The sequence below is a fragment of the Festucalex cinctus genome, chromosome 6, assembly GCF_051991245.1.
Source record: "Festucalex cinctus isolate MCC-2025b chromosome 6, RoL_Fcin_1.0, whole genome shotgun sequence".
NCBI lineage: Eukaryota > Metazoa > Chordata > Actinopteri > Syngnathiformes > Syngnathidae > Festucalex > Festucalex cinctus.
The window spans coordinates 20,826,409-20,848,406 of record NC_135416.1 but is presented as its reverse complement, the minus strand read 5'-3'; the positions used below and the strand labels follow the sequence as shown (position 1 = coordinate 20,848,406).

Below are 21,998 nucleotides of genomic sequence, written 5' to 3'. Positions count from 1 at the left end.
CCCATCGCTCCTTCTGTCTGAAAGCCTCCAATTTAACTCCAGTGCTCTTTGGCTGAAATGCTTCTCCCACTGACATGTGAAACTTTTCATCCATGTGAAAGTTTCTTGACCTGTGCGGACCCTCACCAAACATCGCTGTACCACTATTGAGTAATGCGAGCATACAACTCGGCCCTCTACCCATCAACTAGATTGATAAGTTATTTATCCCACTGCTCCAGTATCAAATCATACATTATGCACCAGCCAGACATATGTCTTGACCTGAAAACCACCTGTTTCACATACTAATGAGTTCCACTGGAGTGGGTTTCAGACTGGCGTCACATAAAAAAAAGTGTAGGATTAGGCTACTGCTGGATAAAATGCACACCTTTTAGGACACAAAAAGATGCAGAACACATTGCTGGCGGTAAATTTAGCACCCCTAACATATCTGGTCAGTATCACTTATTCATATTTAGTTAATCTTGTATTTTTTCTTTTTCTTATTTATCTGTTTGATGAACAGTGTGCTTGAGGGTCTTGAGGTACTTACAAATCAAATTATTCTTATTGGTAGTAGTAGTATTAAGGCACTTTCCCAATTTATAGTACAGCACTGTACATTGATCTTGCTACAGCAAAATAACCATACTGTCCATAATATAGCAATCCATGCTGGATTCAATATTATTTCAATATATTTATTTTTTTGCAGATTTTGAATGATAAGCAGGTCAGACATTTAAAATTTTGAGTGAGTTGATTTTTGTGAAAAAACACATGCACAAAAAAGTTCTTGTTTCTTGTTCAGCTATTTTGTGCCATCCTTGAATGGTAATTTTTATGCAAGAGAGCCCTTTACACTCAGAAAAAAAAACAGTATGGAATTATTTTGTTGTTTTCTTTAAATCTTTTGTTGTTGGGTTAGGATAGCGCAGGAGTAGGCAACCCTGGTCCTTGAGACCTGTGTGTTTTAGATGTCGCCCTCCTCCGACACAGGTGAGGATCATTATCAGGCTTCTCCAGAGCTTGATGATGAGCTTATCACCGGAATCACCTGTGTTGGAGAAGGGAGAGATCTAAAGCAACGGGCCGTAGAACTGATGAAACATTTTGCCCCCTTCCAACGTTTAAGTTGCCCATCCCTGCTGTAGATAGATACTTCCTCCATATTGAACCAGAATGTTGCTTCTTCCTGGTCCCAGGGACCCCAGGCCACAATCAGAGGAAGTATTTCAAGAGCAAACAGTTACAGGAAGGTGGACGTGTACTTTTTTTTTTAGTTCAATATCCTTCATGTGGCGAGTGGAGACTACTGAGGTTGCTGTCTTCATGATTACTGTGGTCAAGATGGTTTTCCTTTGAGCTACTGCTGTACTGTTGCTGTGGTCTTTTTTTTTTTTTTTGCTTTTGAATCTTGTATGGGTTTAAATTTGAACCCTACATAATGCAATTGGTTGCAATTTACATTGCAATACCACATGGTGGCACTGCTTCCTTATCTCTCACATTGAAACATTTTTAACATTATTTTGGACTTAAATTTACACTTCATTTCATGCTGCATCATTAGTTATCATTAGTACCTGTTGATCATTCACACTCACATTCACACCTTCAGACAATTTAGAGTCTAATTAATCTACCATGCCATGATTGTGGAATGTGGGAGGAGAGCAGAGTACCCGGGGGAAACCCATTCAGGCATGGGGAGAACATGCAAACTCCAGACAGGAAGGCCGGAGCGCCGGATATGAACCCACGACCTCTGAACTCTATTATTAATGATAATAGTAATAAGAATACAGTCATATATTTGATAGACAGTGTCCATGACCGAAATAGTCATTTTGCTTTTAGTTTGCAGTGATGACTGAACTGCTGACTGAATCTTTGTTTTGCCTTGAGGGAATGCTTCTCTTCGCTTTCGCTGTCCCTTTTGCTGTGTGTGCGTGTTTGTTTTGTGTGTGTGAGGCAGATCAGTTGCATAGATACAGGCCACATGTTTTCAGATGCTTCTTAGCAAAGAATAAGACTGACCCCCCCGCCCCCCCCAACACCCCAAAAACAAAAAACAAAAAAAAGTGATATTACCAGATACATTTACAGAAATATGGATCCAAAATGTTTATTGTACTCACTGGCACCTTGTGTAATCCTGCTACTAATTAGTGCTAGTCACATCTTGGTGTTGATTGAATTGTTAGGGGGAATTAATTAAGCATCATTAAGCGCTCTCTCCTGCGCGATGGGCAAATCAGCCTGATAACATTTATGAGAGGAAAGTTCAATTCCCCAAACGCAAAATGACATACAGTATTAAGAGTGTTGTGTGGAAATGTGAAGGCAACGAAAGACTTCTGTTTGGTTTATGGGTTACATCATGGTTTGATGGCTTTGTAAATCTTGACGACACGGTGACTAATCTCATGCACATTTTAGGCTGCAGTTTATGACTAAATGGCCCAGCTGGCCAGGTTTTGGTTGCTAGTTAATGGTTTGCTACAGCGGTTGTAAATCCATCCATCCATCCATCCATCCATCCATCCATCCATCCATCCATCCATCCATCATCAACTGTATACCATTGTGATGGATCATCTCTGTCTAGATGACATTGAATCTATACCCTGGACAAAATCCATAGAGTCAAGAGTATAATTATTACAAATGGAAGACCCAAACTAATTTAACTGATTGGATGATTCACTATAAACGCTGGGGTCTGCAACCGGCGGTTCTGGAGCCACATGTGGCTCTTTAGTGGCTCCCTGTGGAGCTCTAAAAACAAATAGTAGAAATTATTATTTTTTTACATATTTATCTTCATTTTTTAGATAAAATGTTATTTAAATCATTCAATAAATAATTAATAATTAAATATTAAAAAATGTCAGAGTCCAAATTTTTAGGTTGTCAGATGAGAAGAGACACAAGGTTGATGAAGATTGTAGAAGTTAAAAAAAACAAAAACAAACGTAAATGTCCAAAAATGAAGAGGAAAAGCAAAAAATTACCATAAAATGTCCATGAAATTGCCAAAAATGTCAGAGAATTGAATAAAAAAGGAAGAGAAGAAAAAGTATTCATAAAATTGATTTTTATGGAAAATACAAAAGTAGAATAACAGTCATTTGAGTCCATCGATAAAGCTACTTTGGCCATTCATAGTCTCCCAAGTCCATTACTCCCGACTGGCAAGTGGCAAGCTTGGTGTTGTGCTTTTAAGTTTGTAGTACGACACTAAGAAGACTCAATTCAGAGCCTGCATAGCTCAGTTGGTAGAGCGTCAGACTTTTAATCTGAGGGTCCAGGCTTCATGTCCCTGTGCAGGTGTTCTTACTGAGACAAAAGAAAACAACATTTATGGAAAGTACAATAATACTCATTTAAGTCAATTGATAAAACTACTTCAGCCTTTCAGCAACTCTCCCAAATCCATCACTCACGACCGGCAAAAGTTCCCATTCAGAGCCTCGATAGCTCCGTTGGTAGAGCATCAGACTTTTAATCTGAGGGTCCAGGGTTCAAGTCCCTATTCAGGCAAAGAAAAAAAAAACAGCATAGGAACATTTATGGAAAATACAAAAGTAAAATAACAGTCTTTGAACTGCATTGATAAAACTACTTCAGCCTTTCAGAAAGTCTCCCAAGTCCATCACTGACCACCATTGAGTTTCTGGCTCGATGTTGTGCTTTTAATTTGTAGTATGACCCTATGAAGACTCATTTGACATACTGGATAGCTCAGTTGGTAGAGTGTCAGACTTTTAATCTGAGGATCCAGGGTTCAAGTCCCTGTGCAGGTGTTCTTACTGAGACAAAAAAAAGAACATCTATAGAAAATAACAGTCGTTTAAGTCCGTCAATAAAACTTCCTTGGCCTATCATAAAGGCTCCCCAGTCCATCACTGATGATCCTAGCTACTCAGTGTTTTGTTTTTAGTTTGTAGAAGGACACTGAAAAGGTTGAAGTCAGGGCCTTAATAGCTCAGTTGGTAGAGCATCAGACTTTTGATCTGAGGGTCCAGGCTTCAAGTACCTGTTCAGGTGTTCTTATGGAGATGAAAAAGAAACAACTTTTATGGAAAACACAAAAGCATAATAACAGTCATTTAAGTCTATCAATCAAGCTACTTCGGCCATTCATTGTCTCCCAAGTCCACCACTCACAACCATCAAATATCGGTGTTGTGTGTGTATCGGCTCGGTGTTGTGGTGCTTTTAGTTTGTTGTGCGGCACTAAGAAAACTCACTTCAGAGCCTGGATAGCTAGCTCAGTTGGTAGAGCTTTAGACTTTTAATCTGAGGGTCTTGGGTTCAAGTCCCTGTTCAGGCGTTCCTATTAAGACAAAAAAAAGGACATTTATGGAAAATACAAAAGTAGAATAACCATCATTTAAGTCCATTGATAAAATTACTTCGGCTTTTCAAAGTCAAATCCCATCACTCACGAGTCACGACCTTCCAGTCCGGCTCGGTGTCGTGCTTTTCGTATGTAGTACGACAGTAAAAAGGGCCTGTTCGGAGCCTGGATAGCTCAGTTGGTAGAGCATCAGACTTTTAATCTGATGGTCCAGGGTTCAAGTCCCTGTTCAGGAGTTCTTACTGAGATGAAAAAGAAAGAACTGCTATGGAAAACACAAGATTATAATTACAGCCATTTAAGTCCATAGATAAAACTACTTTCGTCCTTTCATAAAGTCTCCCAAGTCCATCACTGATCACTCTACGTAATATTTTGTTTTTTTGTTTGTAGAATACACTGAGAAGTCTGAAGTCCAAACCTGGATAGCTCAGTTGGTAGAGCATCAGACTTTTAACCTGAGGGTCCAGGATTCAAGTCCCTGTTCAGGCGTTCTTACTGAGATGAAAAAGAAATAACTTTTATGGAAAACACAAAAGCATAATAACAGTCATTTAAGTCTATCAATCAAGCTACTTCGGCCATTCATTGTCTCCCAAGTCCACCACTCACAACCATCAAATATCGGTGTTGTGTGTGTATCGGCTCGGTGTTGTGGTGCTTTTAGTTTGTTGTGCGGCACTAAGAAAACTCACTTCAGAGCCTGGATAGCTAGCTCAGTTGGTAGAGCTTTAGACTTTTAATCTGAGGGTCTTGGGTTCAAGTCCCTGTTCAGGCGTTCCTATTAAGACAAAAAAAAGGACATTTATGGAAAATACAAAAGTAGAATAACCATCATTTAAGTCCATTGATAAAATTACTTCGGCTTTTCAAAGTCAAATCCCATCACTCACGAGTCACGACCTTCCAGTCCGGCTCGGTGTCGTGCTTTTCGTATGTAGTACGACAGTAAAAAGGGCCTGTTCGGAGCCTGGATAGCTCAGTTGGTAGAGCATCAGACTTTTAATCTGATGGTCCAGGGTTCAAGTCCCTGTTCAGGAGTTCTTACTGAGATGAAAAAGAAAGAACTGCTATGGAAAACACAAGATTATAATTACAGCCATTTAAGTCCATAGATAAAACTACTTTCGTCCTTTCATAAAGTCTCCCAAGTCCATCACTGATCACTCTACGTAATATTTTGTTTTTTTGTTTGTAGAATACACTGAGAAGTCTGAAGTCCAAACCTGGATAGCTCAGTTGGTAGAGCATCAGACTTTTAACCTGAGGGTCCAGGATTCAAGTCCCTGTTCAGGCGTTCTTACTGAGATGAAAAAGAAATAACTTTTATGGAAAACACAAAAGTATAATAACAGTCATTTAAGTCTATCAATCGAGCAACTTCGGCCATTCAGTCTCCCAATTCCATCACTGACGACCATCACGTTCGGCTCCGTGTTGTGCTTTTAGTTTGTAGTACGACACTAAGAAAACTCAATACACTGCCTGGATAGCTCAGTTGGTAGAGCATCAGACTTTTAATCTGAGAGCCCAGGGTTCAAGTCCCTGTTGAGGTGTTCTTATTGAGATAAAAAAAAATATATATATATATATATATATATATATGGAAAATACATGCAAAAGTATAATAATAGTCCTTTAAATCCATTGATAAAACTACTTCAGCCTTTCAGAAAGTCTCCCAAGTCCATCACTGACGACGCGGCACTAGCTAGCTCAATGTTGTGGTTTTAGTTTGTAGTACGACACTAAGAAAACTCAGTTCAGAGACTGGATAGCTCAGTTGGTAGAGCGTTAGACTTTTAATCTGAGGGTCCAGGGTTCAAGTCCCTGTTCAGGCGTTCCTATTGAGACAAAAAAAACCTAAAAAAAAAAAAAAAAACACTTCTGGAAAATACAAAAGTATAGTAACCATCATTGAAGTGATAAAATTACTTCGGCTGTTCAAAGGCTCCCAAATCCATCAGTCACGACCATTGACAGTCCGGCTTGGTGTTGTGCTTTTAGGTTGTAGTACGACACTAAAAAGGGCCTCTTCAGAGCGTGGATAGCTCAGTTGATAGAGCATCAGACTTTTAATTTGAGGGTCCAGGGTTCAAGTCCCTGTCCAGGTGTTCTTATTGAGATAAAAAAATATATATATATATATGGAAAATACATGCAAAAGTAGAATAACAGTCATTTAAGTCCATTGATAAAACTACTTCAGCCTTTCAGTCTCCCAAGTCCATCACTGACGACCTGCCAATATCCAGCTCGGTGTTGTGGTTTTAGTTTGTAGTACGACACTAAGAGGACTCAGATCAGAGTCCTTTCATCAAGTCTCTCAAGTCCATCACTGATTACTCTACGCAATGTTTTGTTTTTTTTGTTTGTAGAAGGACACTGAGAAGACTGCAGTCCAATCCTGGATAGCTCAGTTGGTAGAGCATCAGACGTTTAGATGCTCAGATCATTCTTAACTGACATGAAAACAAAAGAACTCTAACCAGGGATGGGCAAACTCAGTCCTCGAGGGCCGGAGTACTTCAAAAGTATCAAAATACAAAATTAGAATAACAGTAATTTAAGTCCATCGATAAAACTACTTCCGCCTTTCATAGTCTCCCAAGTCCATCACTGGTGACCCTCGCTACTTGGTGTTTTGTTTTTAGTTCATAGAAGGACACTGAGAAGACTGAACTTGAAGCCTGGATAGCTCAGTTGGTAGAGCATCAGACTTTTAATCTGAGGGTCCAGGGTTCAAGTCCCTGTTCAGGCATTGTTAGTGAGACCAGATACAAAAAATAATAATAATACAAACATTGGATTCGTTTTACGGAAAATACAAAAGTCTTAAATGTAGAAATGCAGAAAATGACCCAAAATTGCCAAAAATATCAGAAAATTAATAGCAAAAAAGGCCACAAAAAGAGTCAAGACATAGCCATAAAATGTCAAAAGAATGAAGAAAAGAAGCAGGAAAAATGTCTAAAAATTAAATACAAAAACCAAAAACGGAAGACAAAAGGTAGAAGAAAATGAATGTCAATGTATTGGATGCTGCTGTCATATTTTTGTGTGTTGTGGTGTGACTCTAATTAGCTCTTGGGCACTCCGTACATTAGACTAACACTAACACACTGCTTTCTTCATCACAATCTTCAAATGTTTCGTGACTCCACACAGATTTTTGGTTATTTATTTGGCCGAAAATGGCTCTTTTGACAGTAAAGGTTGGTATAGTCTGGTCTATCCAGAATTTGTGAATGTGTGGTTTACCATTTGACTCGAATCCATGCGCATGCAATAACACAGGACTGCACATGCCTGTGTCTAATGTGGAATTTAACATTTCAGTGGGAGAAAAAAGGGGAAACTGCTTGCATAAATGAACTTGCCTCCGCACAATAGCAAATTCATACAAATTCCAAACAACAGATGACACTTGACTATTCTGCAGCAGGTGAGTTGACATTTACAAGAACCCACTAAGTACAGACAATAATGCTCCTTTGTTTGTGAAAGATCCAAATTTGAGTGCGTGGCTTTGAATAATTTTCTCAGTACAGACAGGGTAGCATATGATAACTTGTATGCCAAATTGTAAAGAGGAAAAGAAACATTTATACACGTTGGCTAGTCAGAATTATAGATGTGAGGTTTATGCAGCAGGTTAGGTGGGTAGAAATGTTATGACTGATGCTGTAAGTGTGCTGAATAAATGGAAAAAATCTTTGAGGAGTTGATGAATGAGGAAAATGACAGAGAAGGAAGAGTAGAAGATGTGATTGGCATGGACCAGGAAATAGCAATGTTTAGGAAAGGCATTTAGTCTTGATGACATGCCTGTTGAGTTTTTGACCAGATTGTTTAATAGAACCCTACAAGGTGAGATTTTTCTCCTTTTTAAAAACAATGGAGGTATGTAGAGGCGGACCTCACGATGCACATTTACAGATGGATTGTAAAATGTCTGCGTGAAGTTAGCTGTGTGTGCATAAAATTTAAATGGAAGGTTGAATATGTTTATGTCCACCTCATTTTCAGCTCATTTGCCTATGCAACCTCCTGGTAGGAATCCTATGTGTACTTTTAGAAATGTGACCAAAATTACTGTTTTCCATGTGTATCTCTTTTGTAGAGACAGGGGTAAGGATTCTCAGGCACTTCCACACCCAACTCACTCAAGTGCAAATTTATGGACTGAACAGACATGCTAGAACAAAAAAGGCTCTCCCCACAAACTGTTCTCACTGAAGTTGCCACAAAATCAAATAATTGTTATTAATGGTGTTGATAGAACTTAAATTCCAAAACACAACTGCAATCTATAATGTGGAAATGAGCACTAAAAGTATTTAATGTTCATTTTCTGACCGCATCTTCACTCCTCAGTTTGTTTTTGGGATGTTTTTTGAAAATTCCTTCTCCATAACAGACAAATGTCAAGATCAACGACTTCATTTTGCTTCCCAGATGTTCACTGCTGTCCCCACCTGCATGTGAAACCCGTGTCTTTTCTCTCCTCAGGGTGGTCGGTTCCGAGGTCTGACAATGGGTTTCCCTCCTCTCCCCCAGCGCTCCTCAGCCAGGCGCTCCTTCGGACGTTCCAAACGTCTCAGCCTGGCCCGCTCGCTGGATGACCTGGAGGTAGGAGCGCACGTTTTCTTTCTCTTTCTCTCGCTCTCTCTCTCTACATCTGCAGACAAGTGGTGCGTGTTATTTCAACACTCGAGCCTCATCTGAGTGTTATCGTCACATTTGAGCCGCACGTGCACCAGCTCTTTCTAATAATAGCAGCTCATGCGCATCATCACATGACACCGCAAGCCCTCTCTTCATATCACCATAGCAACATACACACAGTTGTGGACAAGCCAGCCTATAGCGAGACACTGTGTACTGTACACTTTCTGATTATTGTACAGTTATATACTGGCATTTAGATCATACAGTGGGTGACTGTTTTTACTGTTTAACGTTAAAGCTACTGACGTCATAATCGTACTTTTGTCTGTGCAGCTTCATGGAAGAAACTTAAGTTGATTTTTTTTTTTATACAAACCCCTCCCAATGAAGTTGGGACATTGTGTAAAGTATAAATAAAAATGAATTTGCAAATCTGTTCAATCAGTTGAATGCAATACAAAAACAAGATTTAATGTTCAAAGTAATAACCCCCCGTTATTACCGATTATTACCGTTACCGATCCGTTATTGTCTACACACTGTCGAAGGCATTCACGAAAGTTTCAATGCAGATCCAGTAGCTCTGAAGCTGGTAACCCACAACACATTTGTTTGTTTTAATAAATGTTTCCACAATGAAAGCACAATGTTTACCAGTCCAAATCATGGCATCAACTGAAAAAGAAACAAAAATAATGGCACTATACAGAAACAAAACAAAAAGGCATTATATTAAAAAAAAAAATGGCATTATACGTACTTTTCGAAAATAAAAACATTTTTGTTTCTTTACTGAATTTGTCTTTAATTAAACCTACAAATGTGTCAGACCATTTTGCCTGACCCTGTAGTTGAAGCCGTGTAGGTGGAATTCTTTCCCATTCCTGCTTAGATGCACAACTTGTTGCTCAACAGCCTGGAATCACTTTTGTCGTATTTTTTGCTTCATAATGTACGCCAATTTTCAGTGGGAGACATGTCTGGACTGCTGGCATGCCAGTCTAGTACTCGCACTCTTTTACTATGAAGCCGCTAGGGCTGTCATAGTATTTTCTATAGTATTTTCCTTTTTCCCCGCTTTTTTGGAAGAAAAATACATAAACAAATAAATAAATAAATACATTCATCAGTTTGAACATTAACTCATTAAAAAAAAACGTATAAATGCATTTTTTAAATGCTTTGTCCTTCACTCCCAAAAACATACTTTTTTTTTTTTTTTTTTAAATGTATTTTATGCTAGAGCATACAGAAGGCTTTGATGCAGCTTCTGACCTGAAGAGGTCACTTAAAGCAATGGTAGTTATTACAAAAATGGCCAGCAGGTGGCAGCAGAGTATACGAGATCAGCCAGGGCCATGTTGCAACAAGCACTTTTCCCCAGCATTTTCAACAGGTTTCTGAATAATGATGACATTTAGCTATATTCTAATGTGAATTGCTGCAAAAGGAAACACATACAAAAATACTCAAATGAAAGCGACTCTTGGTAGGTTCCATGTTTTTATAGCAACAGAACACAATATTCTGTGGGCCTTGCAAAATCAGTCAAAATCCGGCAAAACAGCTGGGAGCGAAGAGCGTTGCTTCAGTGAAAATGGCTGCGAGTGAATGAGTTAAATATCTTGACTTTGTAGTTTACTCAATTGAATATACGTTGAAAAAGATTTGCCAATTGTTTTTTGTTATTATTTATTATTTTATTTTACACGTCTCAACCTCATTGCAATACGTTTTTTGTTTTTTTTCTAATCGTGATCTACATAAATATTTTATTTTTCTTTCTTACAAAACGACAACTTCTACAATCAAGTAGGAACGATCCAACCTCGAGTCTATGAGATGCGATGTCAAAGCATAAAATGACACGTCTGACAGTGGACTCTGTGTTAGCTTAGTGTGAAAGCCGATCAAAGTAATTTGTTCATATTTCAAAACAAACTTTCCCGTACGAAACTGCAAATTTTACCCTCAGCAAGAATTAACGATAAGTTTTATGGTGTGTTAAAAGCTGCCTAGATTTTCAACATTTTTAATGCCAAGTAAATATAAATTATACACCAATCAATTTTACAAATGCAAAACAAGCTACAGTGGCACTTGTCATGAAAATTTGTTTGAATTTGGCACTACTGTATTCGATATTTTCACAAGTCAAACTTGTGACATTTTCCGACTTTTCAACTTTTTGAGCTCTGAGTATGATGCACCTCGAATCTGCCATCTACAACCACAATATTAAATATCTTGTTAAATCAATACCTCACTGAAAGTCAACACATTATCTTCTATCCAGTAAGAATAGCTTTCTGCATTCAAGCCACCCATTTATGATATTGATCGTGTATTGCATATCATTGTGGACCTAATACGCATCTGTTGACAAGAATTCAGGCATGAGCTGTTATTTACATTTTAATTTCCAGGCTCATGCTGCACATTGTAGTCCAACCGAGGTAAACATCATGAACACTGTTACCTCGATCGTTTCTGCTGGAGAGTGAAATGGAGGCTGAGCATAATTCACAACAGTTAAGCTTGTCTGTCCTCCGAAGATAAAGATCAGAGGAAAGTTAAATATTTCCGCTGTTCACTGGCTGTTTGGACACTGTGGAATTCTTTCCTTTTCCATGGTTGGTCTTCATTGTAGAATTACATATGAAGTGGAATGCCATCAGTGATAAATGGCCTTCCAATTAAAAAAAAAATTCCCCATGGCATGACATTTGTCTTGAAGTCACCACTGTGTTATTGTGACTATTTGTAGACAATTATGTTATCGTTATATTCAGTATTCTTTCCTCTGCACCCGCCTCCCTCGTTATCTTACCTTTTTCTTCCGGTCATTAGGCCTTTTTCTCTTTGTGCTCATGCAATAATGTCCACAGACAGAGACAGCTTTGTGTTTGTGTTGACCATGGGGGATGTGTGTGGATGCGTGTGCGTGCGTGTATGTGCGTTGGTGTTTTGTAGAGGGGTAGCTCAAACATTTTTGGCACTCTTAATGAGCACTAGCTGGTCCTTAGAATGGTTTCAACACAAAAGCACATGGGAGCTGTGCAAATACACAAACACATACTGACACGTTTTTTTTTTTTTTTAATACACCCAAGCCAGCAAGCGCTCTAGCAATACAATTTTAAGTTTTCAATCATGGTTTCTAATATTTGTTTGTCCGCCATGTTGGCGGTCCAATACTGAAGGATTCTGTAGTTACATGCATTCTCAATTCCTTGTCGAAGGGCCACCAATTTGAACGCATGAATGTGCATGTGCAGCAATCCCATTGGACACTTTGGCCAACTTGACCAAGCAGTTGTTCACCGTGCACATAAATGTCTCGAAGGTAATCACCACTTATGCAAGTTTACCTTTTACTTGATGTATGTACAGTGGTCCCTCACTACTTTGTGGTTCACTTATTACAGATTCACTGTATATTTATTTGGGTCAATTTATGCTGTTTGCAATATTTGAGTAAATAAAAACATCTTTCTTTCATTCAACACTATTAGTTCTTTAAACAAAATGTAGAATATTTGGTACATTAAGAAACATGTACCATAATAATATGTTTAACTTTTTTTTTTTTTTTTTTTGACATTTTTCTTCTTTTAATTCTGAGCAACTCAGTGTCCCATCACTGGTGAACTATTTTTAGAACAGACCACAGTTGTTGCTCGTACACGCTGGCACCTACACAGTTCTGTGCACTGCAGGAGAAGTAAAAAAACAAGTTAATTGAAGGTATTTAACTTCAACAAGCGGCATGTTTACCTAACTCCGCAAGAAGAGCTCATTTACTCATTTGCTCCCAAAAACATATAAATGCATTATATTTTAAATGTTTCAAGTGTCCCAAAGACATATGTATACGTTTGTTAGTTTTTTAATTTCTACAGCATACAGAAGGCTTTGATACAGCTTCTGAACTTCAAAAACAGCTGAAGCAATGGTACTAATTACAAAAACGGCCAGCATATGGCAGCAGAGTATAAGAGATCAACCAGGGCCATGTTACAACAAGCTGTTTTCCCTACAGTTTTAAACAGATTTGTGAATAATGATGAAACTTAGCTATATTCTAATGCTAATTGCTGCAAAATTCAAATGGATAGAAATATACTTTTCTTTCCTGAGACTCTAATCTTTCTTTTGGTAGGTTCCTCTTTTTTTTTATTTTTTTTTTATAGCAATAGAACACAATATTCTGTGGGCCTTGCAAAATCAGTCAAAATCCAGTAAAATAGCCTGGAGTGAAGGGGGTTGCGTCAGTGAAAATGACTGAGAGTAAATGAGTTAAGGTGACATACAGTATTAGAGGTTATTGAGGAAAAAAAACAAACTTTTTCAAAGTGACCTCTCCTTCATGGAACTCACTTACCACGGGTGGACTGTTATCACCCGCGAAAAGTGAGGGAACACTGTAAACATTATTGTGGCTGACTGTATTTTGATAGACCAGCATAGAAACCGATAAACATTACAATGAAAAAACTCTTAAAGCTCTGGCCTCATAATGTGAATTGAAAGGGAGTTGCTCCTCACAGTTGTAAATGAGCATCATAGAATCTGCTCTGCCAGACAAGTGTGCAATAGATTTTCCCTCTTTGCCTTATGGGAAAATACCTGTGTATGGCCCTTGTGTGTAATGGCCTGTCACAGCTATTCCACCTTAAAGTAAATGTACCGCAATCCCTTTCTTGCAGTCATCCCTAATGGAGCCAATTTTAATCCCACTCTAATATAGGGAGAGATGCAGTTTTAAAAGACCATCCACACATTTATGACACATAGTACCTGTGCTCAGTGGCCACAATATTAGATACTCCTGCACAATGCACAGGGTTTATTATTTGATTGAAACTGCGGATCTGTTTATTGCTGTGCTTGTTGATTGTGGTGTAAAACTACACTACATCATACCGAGGGTCGTTTCTTATATTTGAGTTAGCTCATGTTGCTGGAAGAGATGGACAAACCTTTTGAAACACCTTGCTCACTATGTTGCAATTACAATTGTATCCAATTGTACACCGTTGCAATCTATAACCACAAAAATGTGATGAATACGTCTCCAGCAGTACCACTCAAAATGATCTCATTCGCTGCCAGCCCAGTTCAAATGGATTTTTGACGTACATAGCCGTCAATAGCAGTGAATGAGTTAACCATGATTTTCTTTACAAAGGCAGATTTTTTTTTTTTATACAGTTCTTGTATTAAATCTCATTTTTGTATATGTGTAGATGTACCCAACGAACCACTTGGGTGAGTGCATTTGACCGTGTCGCGATTAATAAACCTGGATATTATTCCAAGAAGTGCTTCAGAGTTGCTATTTTTGTGCATCAAATGGAATTAATCATTTGAAAGGCCACTGTCCCGCATCAACAATTCTCAAGTGGTCCTTGGTGGTTGAACACAAAATGGCAAGGTGATTGTGGCTACAATTGTTCACTTCTCTATAAGCTGTTTACCAGGAAGACTCGCCAATGAAAGCAGGGCAAAAAAAGAAAGAAAAAAAAAACAATTTAAGGGTTGAATGCACGAATTTAAGTGCCCTACAATACAGACAATTGGCTGATTGCAAGGCTGATTGCTAATATTTCCCCCACAATCTGCAATCTGCAATGTTGTTCTACTCTTGAATTTGTGGGAATAAACAACATGGACTCTGTAATGCACAAACATAGAAGTAAGTAAAGACAAATTTGCTTTAGTCGCCGTGGTTGTTCGGTGCCACAATCCCTCTGGGGGATATTTTACAATTACAATTGTCTTGATTTAAGTTAATCTAGCCTCTGTATTTTGTGCTTTAACTTTGAAATATTTGACATTAATGTTATCCATTGTCATTCATCATAATGAGTCTCTGGTTTAACCTGAATGCAGTCATCTTGATAGATTCATTATTATGCAGTGGATGGCAGTGTGAAGATGATTCGTTCGTGAATCGAGCTTCCACTCTACTCCATAGTGGAAACAGTAGTGTGTTACTTTTTTGGGCTGGCTTGTGTGGTTGTCATTTGTGTTGCACACAAGCAAAAAGAGAGCGAGTGAATCACGTTGACTGGCTTTGAGAACTCTTTGCCTGGCGACTGTCTGTGTACCGTAACGACATGCGCATGGCATCCTTTTAGCAACTGCATGAACTCCTACAAATTCATCTTCATTATCTTAGATCTGTATCAGTGAATATTTATGTAAGTGATTTTTTTTTGTGCTTTTTGCGTGATGCAGACATGACTTTTGCCTAAAGCGACCCTATTTTGGAGACAAATGCAGCCTGTCTCTTGGACACGGGGAGGCTCTTTTTTGATCTTTTGTGCCTTTACCACATCAAACTTCAGACAAAATTTTCTCCTACAGTTTCTGGTTATCTGGCCCTAGCATACTATTTAACTCATTCACTCCCAGCCATTTTCACAGAAGCAATCCCGTTCGCTCCCGGCTGTTTTACTGGATTTTGACTGATTTTGCAAGGCCCACAGAATATTGTGTTCAATTGTTATAAAGGCATGGAACCTACCAAAAGAAAGATTAAAGTCTCTTCTTTCATCAGGAAAAAAAAAGTATGATTCTATCTGTTTCCGTTTTGCAGCAATTAGCATTAGAAGAGAGCTAAGTTTCATCAGTTTTCACAAATCTATTTAAAATTATAAGTAATTTAGCTTTTTTTTTCTAGATGGCCCTGGTTGATCTCCTTTGCTCTGCTGCCACCTGCTGGCCGTTTGTGTAATAACTACCATTTTTGCAACCGTTCTTTGCAGTTGAGAGGCTGCAACAAAGCCGTCTCTATGCTCTAGCATAAAAAAACAACAACAAAAAAACGACTTTGGGACACTTACAACATTAAAAAAAAAACGTATTTACACGTTATTGGGAGCAAATGAGTTAATAAGGATGTTCAATACCACTTTTTCATACCAATACCAGTATGAGTTCTTGAACAAAGTTATTATATTAATACTGTCTATGGATCTGTTGGTAAACTAACACAATGTTTTAATAATAATTAAAAACAAATTTTATGATTTTATAATTTTGTTTAAATATTAATTGTAAAATTGCTCCTTTAAATGTGTGCAGCGTTTGTGCACTCTAATAACTTCCCAAAAGCAGTATCTCCAATTTTAATGGCCATTGTACACCCATTTCGTCGGAACCTGAGGCTCTGGAGTCACATTATGACTCTTTAGTCCTTCTCCAGTAGCTTCCTGGATCTCTCTCTCTCAAAAAAAAAAAAAAAAAAAAAAAGTGGATATTAATAAAAAAAATAAAAATTACATTTTTATTTCTTTTTATTTTTTTTTAGATAAAATATTATTTAAATAAATTCATGATTAAATAAAAAATGAATAACTAAATATTAAAAAATGTCAGACTCAGAGTCACTTTATTGTCCATATTTTATTTATAGTCAAAAAAAGAGAGACAAAAGGTAGATGAACATTTTAAAAATTACCTAAAAATGTCCTACAACATATGGCCAAAAAGGAAGACGAAAAGCAGAAAATTACCATAAAATGTTCATGGAATTGCAAAAAAAAAAAAAAGTCATAGAACTGCATAAAAAAAAAATAGAAAAGAAAATGTTCAAAAAAGTAATCATGAAATGTCCAAAAATAAAATTAGAAAGGCACAAAATGACCTTAAAATGTCTTTGGAACTGCCAAGAAAAAAAAAAGTCAGAAAATAGATGTTTTTTTTTTTAAAAAACTAAAAAGTCAGCGTTCACAAAGTAATTATAACATGTCCAAAAACAAAAAAAGAAATCTCTAAAATTACCATAAAATGTTCACAAATTGCCAAAAAATTATCACAAAAGATAGAAAAAATATTTAAAATATGGCCATAAAATGTCCAAAAAAGGAAAAAGACAGGCAAAATTAACATATGCCCATAGAATTGCAACAAATGTCAGTAATTTGACAGAGAAGTATAAAAATGTATGAAAAATTACAACCAAGTCAAAAAAAATAAATAAATAAATGGAAAAACAAGTCAACCCAGGGGTGCCAGTCCACATCTTCCTCTGTCTGTCATGGCCATGCAACGACAATGTACGTAAAATGCCCTCCCTCGTATGATGCATGATTGCTGCTCACAGCAAAACTTCATGGTGATCGACATGTAGAAAAGCTTATGAGATTCTGAATATGGCGAGGTTTGCCAGGGTTTTTTTTTTTCTCGAAAGCCAGCGGCGCTAATGTCATAGCACAGAACATCATAACGCGTCATAAAGGGACATATTCCTTTGGTGCGTTTGCTTTGATTTCATGTCAAAAAGATGAATGTGGATACAGTCTCTCAACTACGGCTAAATTAAATAGTGACAAATTAAAATGAATTTTTATCAGACTTGACATGTTTTAAAAGGTCCCCCAAATGTCACACTTTTGTTCGCCTGGACCCCTGTTTTGGAAGAACCTGTTTAAAATGCTCATTTTCTGTTGTATTATTGTCAAACTTGAACTGGAGCTAGGGAAGTCCTCAAGCTTTGATCCTGTAGCGGTTTTGTCATGTTCTCTTGGTTGTCTGTTTTTCTCAGTTTAGTTTCCCCCCCAATATACGAGTTGCCCTTTAGGTGGTGCATTTGAGCAGGGAGGTGCACACCTGAGGGCAAATGAAATTAAGTCCTTGTTTTAAGGCTCCCCAGCACACCAGCACGTTTGCTGGATCATTCCTTTGTTTTGTTTGCTGTGCGCATTCTAGTTTGGCTACAGTCTGCTCTCTTTGTTCCCAGTATTTATTTTTTTTTTCCTGGTACTGACTTCCCTTTTGGTAAATCCCTATTTGTTTGTAGTTTGTAATTTATCCTATTTGTGTGGTAGTGCTTTTTGTTCTACTGTTTTTGGGGTCTTTTGTATACACCAGTTTTGTTTGTTACTTTGGTTTGCTACAATAAATATTACTGGAACATTCTGCATTGGGGTCCAATCCATCACAATCCTTAACAGTTTTCCAGTCCAACACACCCATTCTATATTCATTTTCAAGGCAGATTTTGTGAAAAATAATTGGGTGAACCAAAAAATGCCGTTATTCAAACTTCCATTACTCAGTGCCAGTAGCACTTAAACAGATTCTGTTTGGGAGAGAAATTCAAAGGGTTATTTAAAAAAAAAAAAAAGAGACCAAAACTATGTTGATACTCCAACAGTTTCAAATTTACTTTGGGTGCAGGAATGAGAAGGAGTTTTAATTATTCGTGTTGTGGAAAAATTATTATGTTGGTGATTTGATTGATCGATGGTAGTTCCCATTTAAAAAAAAAAAAAAAAAAAAAAAAAAATGCTTTCACTTAGTGAAGTGGTGCTGCACCCACTTTCCTGACCTCAGGGCTCTTCCAAAGCCATGTAGGGGAAGGGCACGGTTGTAAGTGGGGGTGTGAGTGTGTGTATCACCACTGTGTGTCAAGGCATGTTGTGGAATGCATCCACTTCTCAACTCTTCTGTACACCCTGATCATTCTGACCTGTGCCATCCACTCCACTGTTTGCTCTGTCATCTCTTGGTCCTCCAACACAGATCAAAGTCAGTCCATCACCCCCCCCGACCCCCCCCCCCCTTTTCCTCCCTCTGTCATGAATGTCACTCGTGCACGGGGAATACTAATGAGATGACAGACGAGGGCAATGAAGGTAACGCATTCACTCAGAGCCGAGTATATATATGTAGGAGGTTATGGTGTGTTTTCCGTCAAGGCGGGGGTCTCCCTCGCATTCTGCATCTGATTAGTGTGTATGTGCATGCCTCTCACAGACAACAGTGTGGGTGGAATAGGAATGACACAAGGGTGGGTGGCAATGCAGAGAAAGAGGAGGGTGAGAGCGGAGAGGGAGACGATCGAGCGAGGAGGAAGAAGAGGAGGGGAGATGAGAAAGAGCAAGCAAGTTGGAAGGGGGATCTAGCAACAGCCGCGTTCTGGAGCGGGTTGACGGCATCAAGCTTTAGCCACGAGCACCTTGGGGAGCCGTCACATGTAGTGTTGGAAATTACTTGCATCTTTCTTCATGGAGCAGCAAACTTTGAGTGGGGACTCGGAAAAGACCTCACAACCAGTGAGTAATTGTGTGCGTGTGAATGACACAACGCAACCTTGTTTTTGTTATGGTCTTCAACCTAACTTCTTAAATTTGTCAATTTTATCTTCTTTTTTTTTTTTTTTGATCAACTGCATGTTTATTTAAATGCACTGAATGTACTGAAACTTTACTCGCACTGCCCAGCTCTGGAATGACAGGTCATGTGACTAGCGCAAGCCAATCACAAGCCAGTTTTTTGACAATGTTTCACCAAAGAGAAACCTGTTGATTTCTTGCTTTAGTCTATTAAAGCAAACAAGAGAGAACACGCTCAGTTATGCACTGGATGTGTTATAAAAATCACATCAAGTATAAAGATGCCAGTTAGTCATTCTCGGCCCAAGGGTAGAATCTATTTTAATTTCACCAAATTTCACCAACAGCAGTTTGCAGTTAATCAGCGTGTTTATGCAACAGGCCAGACCCCCCCTCCCCAACCATCCTTCCATCAAGACACCAGACATAAAACACCCATTCATAGCCTCCCAAAAAGGAACAATCACACAATACGATGCCCAAAGATAAGTGACCCGCGCACACATTACTTGTGTGTTCCTCGTGATTTCCCCTGGGACCACAAGTGTTTGTAGGGAAGGCAAATCAGATGATGAGTCAACATTGCTCCTGTACATGAAACACCTCAGGATGGCAGGCACAACGTCAGATGGAAGCTCCACTTTCACATGAAGACAAGTGCCTCTTTTTGTTTTGTTTTTTTTCCTCCCCTTCAACAAGTGCCAGATGGGCGCAGTTCACCTCAAGAGCACAATCAAATGTTGCCATGTGATAAGTCACTCGCTGCTGTGTGTGTTCATTTTTGCTGCGCTTGTGGTTGACGAAGCAGCCTTTAGCCAGAAACCAGTTAATTGCGATGACATGCATGCATAGGCACACGCGTCAAATGTAATAAGTAGAATTTTGTTTTATGTCACATTCTAAAACAAACTTAAGTCATGTTTTGACCAAAATATTTCAGTCATGACAACCCCAAAATATTTTTTATAATATGTTCTAGGCAGCCCCACTAGTCTAAACAGTATTCGGATTAATGTTGCGTTTGTTTGACTAAAACTGCAAAATCCATCCGTTTTTGTCCATAACAGCTGAAAATGACATCACAGTTGCTCAGGTAACGACCAATCACAGCTCTGCTTGCGAATGTCATATGACCAAACTCAGAAAACAGGTGAGCGATGATTGATGATCGTTACCTGAGCCATGAGCATCTGTGCTCTCATTTTTGACGTTGTTGGCAAAATGGCCGCCCCCTGAGATGGTTAAAAACAGGTGGATTGGCTGCTTAATTCATATTTCACAAATGCAATATGAATCAGAATGCCATGTTTAGACTAGTGTGAGCATATGCAACCTATTATTGTAAAGAACATTTTTGGCTTCTCCATTCAATTCCATCCGTATGTTCTGCTACTTGCCACTTCTGCAACACCGTCCATGCTCTCTGTAGGATTATTGAGAAAATTGAATATCTAATAAGGGCAAAAGATCTAATGCCATCAAATGATCTCACGCCTCTCAGTGATCTCAGTTGGCTTGCTGTACTCTCTGCAATACTTTAATTCTAACAGCAGAGGGCGATGTTGAAGTTTTTTTTTACTGATGAACTTGTGTGCAAGCCAGTGGGAAAAAATATCCATCCATCCATCCATTTTCTTGACCGCTTATTCCTCACAAGGGTCGCGGGGGAAAAAATATCAAGAGGTATAATTGAGGCCGTTGCCAGAAAAGATAAGCAAGATTGATGTCTCTAATTTTCACAAAGCTACTCTTGCCCACTCAGGCAACACTTCAGTCATGTGTCTTCCGCTATTTCAATCTGATATTATGTATTCATCAATGCAGCAATGTTTTTTTTTTCCTTTTGAACAGATGATTGTCCAATTGATTTCTATTTATCCATGACATTATCATTACTTATGAGTAACAAACTGTTTCATCCTCTGACAGTCACTCCTATACAACCTGCTGATTGTCTAACAAAAGTGTGGTTCGCCTCCGTATTCCCACCAATATAGTTGTACAGTATAACATTCCTTTTTCTTTTCCCCTCCTTTTCTCTACGGAGCATCATTTTTAACCAATTTGGACTGTGTCATGCTCCATACTGTATGTCTGGGCATGCAATTACCTGGGAGGTGGCTGGGAGGAGGGTTGGGTGTGGGTGGCATTTTGTGTATCGCTTGAAGGCTGTGTCATTAAGGCTGTGGCAATGTGCTTCGCCTCCGTGCGCGCGAGGTGGTGGTAGTGGTGGGCGCCGCATGCTAGAGCCATCCCTGATGTTGCTATGAGACAGTGATGTGGAAGGTTAACTTCATCAATAGAATACCACAGCATTGTGGACGAAGAAGTGAAAGGCTTGCGTTGGAAAAAAAAAAATGCTTTTGGCTTTTGGGATTCACTGCCAGCAGAGTGATAATGTAAATATTGAGTTGTCATTTTAATGTCTGGCATAACTATGCCTTCACTTTATACCCCCACTCAACACCCAGAAAGCCATAACAGGAAATTAGGGGAGTGAGATGTAGGCTTAAAGGCCACATGCACATATTGAATTGCAGTCTTTGTTTCTGTATGAGTGAAAGTGAGTGGTGGGTGTCTTGAGGTTGCTAAGTGGGTGACATTCTGGGTGGGTCTCAAGATATTTCATTTTATTTATTTATTGAGTTTAAGAATATTTTGAACCCAACTATATATCTATATCTATATCTATCTATCTATCTATCTATCTATACATATTTTTAATGTAAACACCTCTATGAGAAAAATGTATAAAATGTGTTGTGAGGATTTTTTTTACAAACATAACATTTATAATAAATGTAAAAAATAGAGCTGACCAAACTTCACTTACATATGTAATGAAATAC

At 38.4% G+C, this 21,998-nt stretch overlaps 1 protein-coding gene and 5 non-coding genes across 8 annotated transcripts in view; all 6 read left to right on the top strand.

Annotated features, from left to right (window-relative positions):
• rgs12b (regulator of G protein signaling 12b) overlaps positions 1 to 21,998 on the top strand; it is a 59,686-nt gene that overhangs the window by 10,662 nt on the left and 27,026 nt on the right. For all 3 annotated transcript variants that reach the window (XM_077524593.1, XM_077524594.1, XM_077524595.1), the window contains exon 5: positions 8,864 to 8,983. In XM_077524593.1, coding sequence (XP_077380719.1) covers positions 8,864 to 8,983 — 120 coding nt within the window. The remainder of the gene's footprint in view (positions 1 to 8,863; positions 8,984 to 21,998) is intronic.
• trnak-uuu (transfer RNA lysine (anticodon UUU)) lies at positions 4,515 to 4,587 on the top strand. The gene has a single exon. It is a non-coding gene; the product is annotated as a tRNA-Lys (tRNA).
• Positions 5,320 to 5,392, top strand: trnak-uuu (transfer RNA lysine (anticodon UUU)). The gene has a single exon. It is a non-coding gene; the product is annotated as a tRNA-Lys (tRNA).
• Positions 5,835 to 5,907, top strand: trnak-uuu (transfer RNA lysine (anticodon UUU)). The gene has a single exon. It is a non-coding gene; the product is annotated as a tRNA-Lys (tRNA).
• trnak-uuu (transfer RNA lysine (anticodon UUU)) lies at positions 6,120 to 6,192 on the top strand. Its single transcript has one exon. It is a non-coding gene; the product is annotated as a tRNA-Lys (tRNA).
• On the top strand, positions 7,040 to 7,112 carry trnak-uuu (transfer RNA lysine (anticodon UUU)). Its single transcript has one exon. It is a non-coding gene; the product is annotated as a tRNA-Lys (tRNA).